The 13,469-nt window shown below is 38.1% G+C and overlaps 1 protein-coding gene across 1 annotated transcript in view; it reads right to left on the reverse strand.

Annotated features, from left to right (window-relative positions):
• Positions 1-6,406: 6,406 nt before the first annotated feature.
• Positions 6,407-13,469, reverse strand: part of LOC117296092 — a 65,983-nt gene continuing 58,920 nt past the window's right edge. Inside the window, exons 17-24 of the mRNA XM_033778964.1 lie at positions 13,165-13,258; positions 12,000-12,141; positions 11,291-11,463; positions 10,355-10,521; positions 9,860-9,903; positions 9,467-9,589; positions 8,593-8,762; positions 6,407-8,050 (exon numbers count right to left, since the gene is read on the reverse strand). Coding sequence (XP_033634855.1) covers positions 7,965-8,050; positions 8,593-8,762; positions 9,467-9,589; positions 9,860-9,903; positions 10,355-10,521; positions 11,291-11,463; positions 12,000-12,141; positions 13,165-13,258 — 999 coding nt within the window. The 3' untranslated portion in view covers positions 6,407-7,964. The remainder of the gene's footprint in view (positions 8,051-8,592; positions 8,763-9,466; positions 9,590-9,859; positions 9,904-10,354; positions 10,522-11,290; positions 11,464-11,999; positions 12,142-13,164; positions 13,259-13,469) is intronic.

Here is a 13,469-nt window from a genome sequence, read left to right on the forward strand (position 1 = left end):
AAAAAAATAACTGTCGCCAAAAGGCAACAATAACGCAATACTTTGCAATATTTGTGAGTAATTTGGGGGTAAATTATCATGCAATCTATCAAACTAATGAGAATGAAAGGATCGTTCTCGCCCACGATTGTAAATTTTTTTGTAAAAATTAATAAGACATCACTCAGGGCCGCTCTACTACTGTGAATGCTGTGCAATGGAATTGTTGAAAAATGTTGTCGTGTGAGGGCAGTAGATAAGATTAATGGTCATTCCAAGACTGCACAATAATAAAAACACCCGCATTTTAATATCAGACTTTTGTTTAGCCTGTTTTTGGACTATATTGATACAGTTATTTCTCTCGGATTTGTTTTCCCGGTAACATGTTGGGGGATTTTCCTTGAAAGTTAAGGAAGCACTTTTAATGGATGCACTATTCATTCCCTACAACTTTTTTTAAATTTGAAAAATTATGATCCCGCCCAAAATTGCTATCATTGTTTATGTTCAGAAGAATCGCACACGACAAGCGTTTTTTTTCCGTTAGTGCGCCCTCTGTCATTCGTCCTAAGAAAGGAGGAGACGGTTTGTTGTTGCTGTTCTGGTAATAGAAATTACACCCTCTGTGTCGACGTCCAACGAATAAGGGCTTTTTGTTTGAGCCCTTTTGAGACATGTTGGACACAATGATGAACTAAATGTATTGGTTAAATCTGTCTGCATACACCCAAACCTAACAGTGCACTCATCTAGTGTCTTATCTCAAAAAGGCCAATTATAAATTATAGCTTGTTATATTGGTCAGGGATGTTTGACATCCACCTGTTGGGGTGATGCACAATTGTTGGACTAAAACTAGATCAGTGTTGTTGGTTTGGGAATTGGTCACGGTATACTGCAAGTTTTTAAATATTTTTGGGGTCCCCACTTCAAGTTGCTAGGGATCAAAGCTCCAGCGACAAAGGCCTTGAAAAAAGGGCTACTATCATGGGAGTTTGCTAGTATTCAGTTCTCGGGGGGACGGGGGGGGGGGGGGGGGGGGGGGGGGGGGGATTGTGGTTCGTGGTTGATAGTGTCCAAACAAGAGTATCTTGCACCAAGACTTATGGGCATTAGCAAGTCATTACACAGATCAAACTTGAGCATTTCATTGACAAGACTCAAAAATCACTTCTCTTAGACCAATATTCTTTTATAATACGCCAGATTTTTTTAATTAGCATAAACCCACAAATGATAATAGAAGAAATTGTGCCATAAATTAGTCTGATGAGGCTCACAGAGCAGTGTGACTGCCGTGATATGTCACAGTTAAATAAACATTTTGTGAATACCAAATTAAGAAGTAAAATATTGGATTTATGCAGAACAGATACTTTGTAGCTAGATGTTTTCATGATTTAATATAAAAATAGTTTCATATTTTTAAACTGGTGCCCTTGCTTAGCTGGTGCATGTACATGTATATTGCTTAAATTAAGACAACAATGCGTAAAAACACTACACAAAACGCTATCTGATTACACACCTTTTCTTGATAACATCAACCATGACATGATCCCTGTCTCTTGACAGTAATAATGAATACTGATTCTCATAATACAAGTGGGGTATCAGACTGTTTTGATATGCCAGCCTCGTTTCGGTTACACTAATTTGTATGAGGGGAAAAATGGTGGCTATGGATCCAGTAATAACAGTATCAAAGCGTCGGCTCAGCACTTTTAACTTGATTGCATCAAAGCGTCAGCTCAGCACTTTAACTTGATTGCATCAAAGCGTCGGCTCAGCACTTTTAACTTGATTGCATCAAAATTGCTTATTTCATATTTTGGAGCTCCTGGTAAAGGGAGTTTATTGATTAAGAGTGGTCTTCAAAGTATTTTGCATGAAAAAACCCATACATTTTGTTAAAAAAAACATATACATGTGGATTTTCATAGTTGTTTTTGCAAATTTTTCATATAAAACCCTATTGATCACGAATTGCAATTCAACAATTTATAGCACTGAGCCGATGAAGTAAAAGTCATGGATGCTAAAATCAATTCTACAAAAAGAAACCAGACTTGCTTTCATTACATTGAGTTGAATGGGCGATAAACAAGATGGCTGCACCATGATAGAAGGTATGTTTACAACACAGTGCAGAGAGTGAACCAGTCATCAGAAAATGACAACGTACAAGAACCCCCGGTCGCTTAGACATGACTAGAGTTGTCGCACTTCTATGCGCATACCCTACATACGTCACTAAACAACCACTTGTTAACCGTTAGTCCTTATGCAAACTTGGACTATAAAGAAGGTAGACTGCGTGGTTTGCTATCAGATTCTGCCTCGTTAAGGTGGGGGGGGGGGGTGGGGAGGGGGAGGGCTCACACCCCAATTTAAAGATCCATAAAGAATTGTGGCCCAATTTCATGAAGCCTGTTAACATCGAAACTTGCCATTGGGGCAACTGGTGCCCTACTGTTGTATTGTGTTGCTTAACAGCTACATGAAATTGGGCCCATTAAACAAACTAAACAAAACCAACCAATCAAAAACTAGAAACATTACTCTCTCTATTAACTCAAAACAAATTGCACCATACACAAAGCTTCCTTCACAGCGACACCTCAGTTCAATCTGCATATTATCATTTCCCCAAGGGTGGATTTTTTTCAAAAGAACTTTCCTCATCTCGGTGGGAAATATATAATTAATTTACGTAATTAAATATGGGTTACTCCTTCACTTTTTGCTATGGGAATAGCTTTTAAAAAAAATACAGCTTATCAGTTCATCGGTGCTTTTGTTAAAATATAAAAGCTTTGGTGAACAGGACCCTCAAATAGTTCAATGGAGTTCTTAATAATTTATATTTTAAAAAGGTTTATTGTACAAAACAATCAAATAAACAAACAGATAAACAATCAGACCAACAAAGACTCACAATACACCCACCCGGACAAAAAACAACAACTTGTGAATAATAACTTGGGTTTATACTTTTTCTGAGATATTTAGAAAAGTATATTTTGCTGAAAACAAGTAACAATACACTGAGTAAAAACACAGATTTAACCTAAAATATTTGGTTGCTAACCTTTTGGTTTGTCTAGTAGACAGATTTTGCGCTCAGCATTGTGTTGTACACAGTGCTCGATATATGGGGGCCTAGTTGCAATTTCATAAAGTTGTTAAGCAGAAAAAAAAGCTTGGCTAAGCAAAATTAGAGTGGAGTACCATACGAAACAATGTCAGTTCCATAGAATTTTGTCTGGTAACCAATTTCTGCAAAGCATTTTTTGGCGGTGCTTAGCATTTCTTTTGGCTGGATGATGGCTTCGATAAACTGGGCCAATTTCATGGCTCTGCTTTACCATAAGCAAAGAAAACCGAAGCAGGAAATGCCGTGCCTACGCCAAACATTATTTCACAGATTAGCAGGGAAATTTTGCTTGTGCGTATGTTCTCCACGTTACTAGGCATTCTTCGCTTACACAGCTAGCGCAGAAATTCAGTGCTTGCCCTGGAAGCGAAGAGTGGTGATTGAAAACACAGAATTTGTCAGTAAACAGAGAGATGAAACTTTGTATTGATCCTTCACTCCAATGCGCAGCTCTCGAGAAACTTTGATCACCCTCTGCTTTTTTCAAGACATTTTAAATTAAAACTACTATAATTTTTTTTATGATCAACACTAGGCGAATCTTCTTATCATTTGAAATGTTTCAACCTTTGGCTGCAAGTGGTAGACAAAACAGAAAGTAAAAAACAAATCGCTAATACTGTAGCTAACTTTTATAAAACCCACTTCTTCACACAGACAGCTTGATAAAAACAGAAAATGCGTTCAGCAACATTGTTTTATAAGTAATACACATGATACACAGACATTGGTGTGCCAGAAAGGAAGGCTAAAAAACCCTGTTCAGTGAATACACGGCTTCATAATAATATGCAAATCTAAGATTAAATATTCAATTCATTATTTCAGATGGAACTGCCCATGAATTCCTTGTGCAATTATAATTAAAAAGAAAAACTCTTTTCAAAAGGGACACAGTTAAATCAAGAGTGAAAGATGAAATGTTGAAAATAACATTAAAAACATTGAAATCAAATCTTGCTATTAACATGCCAGATTACATACATGATGTCTACAGAATACAGCCATTAAATGACACAATAAGATAAGTTCACACAAAATTCTAGTTCACAATTTCTTTTTAAATGGTATCTTAAAATTGTACAGTCTGGCGGTTTTCAACCATAAACACTTAGAATATATACACGATTATGCAATCATCACTACTTTATTAGTAATTTTTTTTTTCTCTTTCCATTTTATAATATTATTTACATCTCTCTCTAATTTCATTTTGTTAAGTAGATTTCACACAGGTGAATTTATTCCTGACACCAAATGTAAGAGTAATTTCCAGTGCATTTATTTACTTACACATTTCTTTCTTGTGTTACTCTATAATCCAAATTATATGAGTAACACAAACCTTTACCTACAATACATTTTACATCTTTGGTTACAGTGCGGTTTCACCAGACCTTTTTTTTAATAACACTATTGCATAGACAACACATGTAGCCTCTGTCAAGTTTCTGGTTACTGCTGATCCAACAACCCCCCCCCCCCCCCCGCCTCCCACCCTCCAAACTAATCTGTTTCAAAGACGCTCAGAGGACCAGCGACATTTACATTAAACACTACACCCTACAGCTGTGTATTGAAAGAGTTGCATCAACCAAGCTTCTTTTTTTTTTCATTAAAAAAAACCCCCCACACATGCATGTTTTTCACAGAACTCGGGAAGTACTGAGTATACAGTGCTAACACATCACGGTGTTAGGGTAAGACCAAAATTAACACACGCATGTGCTGACATAGGGTAACAGACTAGACTACACATTGGGTTCTGTGCAACCTCGTTCCCAGGGGTTATCGATCTCGCCGCGCCATTTTTTCCCAGCAAGCCTTGCTCGATCATAACCCCTGGAAGTGTGACTTCAAAATATCCAAATATACATATGGAATATTACAATTAGTCCTGTGGTTGATCTGTTCTGTGTTGGGCGTTAGTCGCGCACGGGCTGGATGCGCTGTGTGTAATAAAAGTCATAAACTTGCCTTGACGTTCAGTGTTGCGTGATTAATACGTACATCTGTATACGCATGCGTTTCGGCATATAGAGCTTTTTGAAGACGCACAGCATGTCATATTTTGCGCGTATATGATAGCCAATCAAAGACAGGGTTTAGAGACGTACGCAGAGCTAGCGTGATACGGCGCGCTGCCCAGGGTAGCGAGGTTGGGTTCTGTGCTACATTCAGACTGTAAACGGCATCCAGCAATCACACGAAAGACTGGTCCCTCCACGTCACTACTCGCTCAATACACAGCCCTGCTACAGCCCATTCGGGGCATCGTATCCAATAACCAACGGCCACCTTGGCATTCCGTTCCTAGCTATCTCAGCTAAAAGTTGACACCAATGTTCTCAAAACACTTAACAATCATAACAACAAAATGCAGTCAATACTTCAAACTCCATCCATGGTCCCTGTAGCGTTTTGTTTGTTCTTTACCCAGCATGACGTGGCAAGCACCCTTAAAGAGAGTGGACACTATTGGTAGTTGTCAAAGACCAGTCTTCTCACTTGGTGTACCTCAACATATGCATAAAATAACAAACCTGTGAAAATTCGAGCTCAATCAGTCGTCGAAGTTGCGAGATATTAATGAAAGAAAAAAACACCCTTGTCACACGTAGTTGTGTGCTTTCAGATGCTTGATTTCAAGACCTCAAATTCTAAGTCTGAGGTCTCAAAATCAAATTCGTGGAAAATTACTTCTTTCTCAAAAACTACATCACTTCAGAGGGAGCCGTTTCTCACAATGTTTTATACTATCAACCTCTCCCCATTACTCGTTACCAAGTAAGGTTTTATGCTAATAATTATTTTGAGTAATTACAAATAGTGTCCACTGCCTTCAACAATCATAAAAACAAAATGCAGTCAATGCTTCAAACTCCATCCATGGTCCCCGTAGCATTTCTTTTCTTTCCCCAGCATGACTTGGCAAGCACCAATTTAAAAAATAAAGTAATCTTAAATTTTTTGTTTGAGCGAAAGGTTTTTGGATTCTCCTACATACCCCCATGACTAAACAATAACTCTCAACTGCACATTGAAACTCAGAACTCAAGGTGTAAAACTCAGACTCAAATACTCACAGACCAGGGGCCAATTTCATAGAGCTGCTTAAGCCAAAAAAATGCTTAAGCACGAAAATAGCTCGCTTATTTTACACATGTTACTGGCCAAAATTTAATGCCATATGCATTGCTTGTGACTGGTATTTAGCTGTTTTTTACTTAGCATAACAATTGTGTGGAGTCTTGGCCGGTAATCTGATTTTACTAAGCAAGGATTTTTTTGCTTAAGCAAAATTTTGTGCTTAAGCAGCTCTATCAAATTGGGCCCTGGTTATAAACACTTCTCAAGGTACATATCCTACTCACAAAGATCCATCTATTATAAAATAGGTACGCCTTTAAACATGTTCAGAAACAACACAATCAAAATAGGAAAACAGTGGTCCTCTCCGAAGTCATAGTTTCTTCAATATAAAATAACACTTTGCCCTTGAGCCTTCTAACTTTACAACGTCTACTCATCTCCGAGTATCATGAACTGAAATCATCTATGAAATCAGATACTGACATTGATATCTTAGAACCATGAACTGACATTGATATCTTAGAACCAAGAACTGACATTCATATCTTAGTACCTGGAACCGACATTCGTATCTAAGTACCAGGAACTGACATTCATATCTTAGAACCAGGAACCGTCATTCATATCTTAGAACCAGGAACTGACATTAATATCTTAGTAACTGGAACTGATGTTCACATCCTAGTACCAGGAATGATATTAAGATCTTAGTACCAGGAACTGACATTCATATCTTAGTACCAGGAACTGACATTCATATCTTAGTACCAGGAACTGACATTCATATCTTAGTACCAGGAACCGTCATTGATATCTTAGAACCAGGAACTGACATTAATATCTTAGTACCTGGAACTGATGTTCACATCCTAGTACCAGGAATGATATTAAGATCTTAGTACCAGGAACCGACATTCATATCTTAGTACCAGGAACTGACATTCATATCTTAGTACAAGGAACTGACATTCATATCTTAGTACCAGGAACCGTCATTGATATCTTAGAACCAGGAACTGACATTCATATCTTAGAACCAGGAACTGACATTCATATCTTAGAACCAAGAACCGTCATTCATATCTTAGTACCAGGAACTAGCATTCACATCTTAGAAACCAGGAACTGACATTCATACCTTAGTACCAGGAACTGACATTCATATCTTAGAACCAGGAACTGGCATTCATATCTTAGAAACCAGGAACTGACATTCATATCTTAGTATCAGGAACTGACATTCATATCTTAGTACCAGGAACCGTCATTCATATCTTAGTACCAGGAACTGACATTCATCTTTTAGAAACCAGGAACTGACATTCATATCTTAGTACCAGGAAGTGACATTCATATCTTAGTACCAGGAACTGATATTCATATCTTAGTACCAGGAACCGTCATTGATATCTTAGAACCAGGAACTGACATTCATATCTTAGAACCAGGAACTGACATTCATATCTTAGTACCAGGAACTGACATTCATCTCTTAGAAACCAGGACCTGCTGCTCACCTCCCACCGGGTGCCGATGATCATCTATTCTTCAGTTTATGACTTTCTTGTATGTTCCAATGTGATTTTTTTTAGGAGACGTACACCACCTAACAGTTCCTTCGAGTTAAAATGTAACCTTAAAAATGACATTTCATTCAGTTAGGCATAACTCATTGGGGTCTCGGTCCGACTGTGACATGTTCTCTCTCGTTGGGAAGCCCTATGGATAGCTCTCAAAAGAATCCGTCCAATGAATGCGGCGGTCTTTTGCAGCGTCGTTTCCCGTTTCCTTCTTCTAGCAGGTAGGTCAAATCTACAGCTAAAAAAAGTAATGAACAGTATGAACATTTTAGACAACTATACAACTCAAATTCCTTTTGAATTATCACAAAGATAAAAAGAGAGAAATAGATAAAAAAGAATGGCAATTAAAATATCCCTGATTGAAGGCTTGTCAAAACAGACTTCTTTATAAATATAGCTTTTGTGCGGCCGTCTTTTTTTCCTTTTCCCCAATTTTAAATGAATCGCATTTTTATATGGTCACCCTTAACTGCATACAGTTAGACATATCACAAGATCAAAGAGGAATGAGAGGGGACCAGTTTCTCTTTGACTTGATGCCCCTTTTGCAGGCTACCATACACGAGCGTGCACATAGAGTAGATCAGCAACAGGCCTAATTAAAAATATGCCAGATTCTATCAAATTTTAATGGACCAATTCCAGGGGTTATGAGCAAGCAAGGCATGCTCAAAACTCTTGGAACATGGTTGTAGGCATCTTACCTTACTAAGGAAACAAAACTAAAATCAACCCATATATTTAATCCCATTTATGATCTAAGCGTTGCTTTCTTACGTTGTTTGCCAGGCATCTTGCCCAGTAGATTGAGTAGCAGACCATTAAGTCGCTCCTTCTGCTGACAAATCCTCTCGGCCTTCTGTTGTTCTTGCTGTCTCCTCAAGGCTAACGACTGCTCCTTCTCATGTTTTTTGAGACGTTTCTTTTGCTTCTTTTTCTCCATCAAACTGTGTAGCAATCAAATCAAATATCAACCAATCAATGGTCGGGTTGGCGACGTGGTATATCTTTCCTCGCCGTCCACCTCTAGGACACCAGTTCGAATCACAGTTCAAATCACGACGGGGGCACTAAATAGCATCAGGGTAAATAGATTGATAGTTCGCTCTTTACCTGTTTACCATGTTGTGAATTTACAGTAGCGCAATTGGTATGTGTTGGAGAAAACACTTGATGTTGGGTCAGGTTGGCGTAGTGGTATCTTGCCATTCCTTCCACCTCTAGAACCCTGGTTCAAAGCCCACCAGTACACTTTGTGGGTTGGGTTCTTTAGTCCCTACCTGACTGTATGGGTTTTCCCTGGGGAATAATTCTCTGGGGTTTTCCTCCCACATATAAAAAAAGGAACCTTCCTTCCTTCCTTATCTTCTCTCCATTGGATTCTTGGTTACAGTGGTTAAGTTTGCCTTTCTGAGAGTACTTGGCTTCACAACCAGAATAAATTAAATGAAATCAACCTCATTCTCGACTTCTATCTTTAAAATTCAACCGCAAAAAAAAGAGGTAATTAACTTTTCGACTCTAGCAGAGTCTTTCTCAAAAGGCTGAAATCCAGGCATAAAATTTGTGAAAAGAAGGATATAGTAATTCAATAATAAGCTTTACTTATAATTATTATTATTATCATTGTTTTTATTATAGCTAGACATACCTAATCTTCTTTGCGTTGGTAGACAGTGGATTGCCGAGTTGTCTGGCTGCATACATTTCTGGAGTCATGTCCTCAATGTTAACGTCATCTTCCTCTCTCTCGACTGACTTGTCTTTGTTACATCTACAATAATCAAACAATTTCCACTCAATTAATACAATGATTTGGGGGTTGACATAAAAAAACACAATTGACTAGAGCGGGATTTGAACAAAACGACCTCCGAATAATTGTGCCAATGTTGCCCTAATTAGCCCTATGTTGGTCGTCTCCGTATTCTGTCAATTTGCTTGTTTGGGTGCAAATCGAGAGCTTCACAACCGTTCACTGTTTATTTACAATATATACACAGCATTCTTAGGGTCTCATATCCATAGATTTGATATAACTCACCTTCCCCCGTATCCTCGTTTAAAATGCTCCGGTACCAGATGAGGCTGAAAAATACACATCCAGAACAAGTGTGTTATTCTAAAAATGTATTTTCTTTTTTTTTCTTTATGGATTTAGCAGCTCTGCCATTGATGTCATATTTGATTGGAATAAACATTGATGTCATATTTGATTGGAATAAATTAATAAGTGGCAGGAAAGCACAGTAGACCTTTATCAGGCTGTCACCATCTTGGTCATGTTCCCTGTTTCCAATAACAGTAATGAATACTAACATTCATTGCGCATGGCACCAGACTATTATTTCGTCCAGCCTCAGTTTGGTTACGATGAGTTTGAATGGAGTAAAATCAAGATGACCACACTGTGTCAAAGGTCTATAGGGCAATATGTGGGAAGAGACTGATGTCTAACTCCCTGCCTTTTTTTTTATAGGTATCAGCATAATATGGGTTAATATTAACACGTAACAGATAACAGTTAAAGGTAACTCACTGAGTAGTCTCTCTTAGGCACCAACTTCTTATCGAATTTATCAAAGGCGTAAGTCTTGGTAGAGATGGGGTGTTTGTGTCTGCTGATGGGATTGAAGAGATGAGCTGTCTTATCTAATCGGAACTCACACACGTAGACGTCTATCTCCTCAACACCCTTCGGCCTCCCTGCAATACAATTAATTCAAATTTGTTCATGACAGATTTCATTGATGTCCTGTTTTTACCATAGATCTTGACGGTCCCCGTTTTTGCACTTCTAAAGCTAGACTTGACTCAAGTCCCAATCCAGTGAGAGTCCTTTTTATTCATTCCCATCAAACCTGTCAGAACTACAATAGCTACAATTGCTACATTTTGACGGCGGATATATAGAGACCTCTCGCATGAGAACAAGACTTTAATCAAGTCTATACAGACTTGAATCAAGTCTATACTGAAACCAGACAGAGCAGCTGTACAGTTTAAAATAGCCTCATGATAGTTTTATCGACCTTAAAAGTTTTCAGTTGCCTTAGAAAACGCAGGCAATTTGCAATGGTCAGAGTCAATTGTCAGACACTCAGAATTGCCGGCTACAGGAATGACTATGACTGTTTCCAAGGACATTTTATACTTGACACATGGGGCCCAATTTCATAGAGCTGCTAAGCACAGAAATTTGCTTAGCCTGAAATTTTTTGCCTTGATAAAAACAAGAGTTCCAACCAAATTTCCACGTGATTTTCAGGATAAGCAAACAACAGCTGAATACATGTAACAAGCAATATGCAACAACAGGAAATTTGGTTGGTAAGCCTATTTTTATCAAGAAAGACATTTCACGCTAAGCAAATTTTTGTGATAAGCAGCTCTATGAAATTGGGCCATGATGGCGCGGCGTTCAAGCCATAGCCTACTCGTACAATCTTTGAAATTACGAATAAAGGTTATTCACCTTTACAAAAAGTATAAAAATCCATGACGCAGCAGACCCCACAGATGACGTCCAGCTTGATGATTTCATACAGTGGAACCCTGAACAGCTCATTCTTAAAGAACTTTCTGGATGGAGTGTGATGAGTCTCGTACGGCCGTAAGAAATGGTGTCCGAAAGCAAACTTCTCGCCACTGAGGAATGAAAGCAAAACATTGAATGCAATTATTATTACTAGTATTATTATTATGTCGCCAGCATCTAAAACTGAAATTTCCTTCCTTGTCTTCTCTCAATTGGGTTCTTGGATAGTACAGTGATTAAGTTCGCTTTTCTGAGAGTTCTTGACTTCACAACCAGAAGTAATAAATGAAATGAAATCAACCGTGTTAACTACAGGGCCATCCAAGTGTCTTTTGAACACGTATCATACACGAGGGCCCAATTTTATAGAGCTGCTTAAGCACAAAAAGTAGCTAAGCACAAAATAATTTTGCTTACCAGAATACGGTTTCCAGCCAAATACCATATCACATTAACCATCTTTGACTGGTATCCTGTGACCGGTATCCTGCTTATATTTGCTTCGCAAAAAAAAGTTTTCTGCTGGAATTAATACATTAAATGAAATCCATGAAATACTTGTGTCATATTTCACAATGCATCTACTGATAGTTTTGATAAATAGAAATATGATAAGATAAAAAAAAAGTGAATAAATTAAGCTTACTCTGGGTTCTTCCACAGCTTCTCTACTCTGAAGATATTGAGTTCATCTCTGTTGATATTGGACATGATCTCTGTAGAGGATTGGATAGGGGAGCCGTCTGGTGTCCGTCGTTGATTCTCATTGGCAAGATACACACAACAGCCTGGTGTACACAAGAGACAGGACGAATATATGAACATTAAAAGGCAGGCACACGTTTGGTAATCACTCTTGAACTTAAAGGAACACGTTGCCTTGGATCGGACGAGTTGGTCTTTGAAAAGCGTTTATAACCGTTTGTTATAAAATGCATATGATTAGAAAGATATTTTAAAAGTAGAATATAATGATCCGCACAAGTATCACTCGAAATTGCGTGGTTTTCCTTTTACCTCGTCGACTAACACGGTCGGCCATTTGACTCCCATAAATGGCCGACCGTGTTAGTTTGCAAAGTACAAGGAAAACCGCGCAATTTCGAGGCAAATTTGTGTGGATCATTGTATTCTACTTTTAAAATATCTTTCTAACCATATGCATTTTATAACAAGCGGTTACATACGCTTTTCATAGACCAACATGACCAATCCAAGGCAACGTGTTCCTTTAATGGCAATAAAACTTTTTGGTTAGAAGCCTACAGCAGCTTTCAGTAGTTCAAAGCATTTTGAGAAACATTTCACTTCAAGTAATGTGGTTATGTAAAACGATATAAGTTTTCATGAGCCACAGTTTGAATCTGTATTCCTAGACGAAGTAGGGATTATTCTGCGATGCCACAGAAGCTTCGGACTTCAGGTGATATCTCAAAAACGCAAATTGAAATAAAATTTTCAGATAACAATTTTATTGCAAACTTCTACATTTAATAGGATTAAAACATTTGACCGGTTCAAAAAATAATAATCATAGAGCGCACATGTCCGTCAGTCAGTGACACTCCTGGCGCTGTAAAAAGCCAAAGGTATACTTTCCCTTTAAAGGTACACGTTTTTTTTTGTAGGGTAATGACCCCCAAACAGAATATGTGTAATTTTGATCAGAAAGCCTAGTTGTTATAAAGATTACCGTCAGCCATTTTGATATATGGTGGACGCAATAGTCTGACACTATTAGGTTTGGTAGAATCTGTCCAGGGTATAAACCCAAACAAAACAGTGCACTCCTTAAAACTAACTTATCTTACCTTGTCTAACAGTAAGATGTTCATCTCTTTCAAGACATAAGAAGTACGTTTGATCCGGTTGAGCAAACTTTGGTTGTGGGACCATGGGGACTTCCTGTGCATAGCAAAGAGACCACAGATGATGTGGAAATTGATTATAAGATTGAGGTTAGTGTATTACAATGTACATACCTGCCAACATTGAAGAGTCCGAAATTGGAACACCTTAAAGTCTTTTTCACACTGTATCGGTAAACAGTATTGTCCAAAGGCCCACACTTCGTGTATCACAACTTATATATAAAATAACAAACCTGTGAAAATTT

The sequence above is a fragment of the Asterias rubens genome, chromosome 10 (assembly GCF_902459465.1).
Source record: "Asterias rubens chromosome 10, eAstRub1.3, whole genome shotgun sequence".
Classification (NCBI taxonomy): domain Eukaryota; kingdom Metazoa; phylum Echinodermata; class Asteroidea; order Forcipulatida; family Asteriidae; genus Asterias; species Asterias rubens.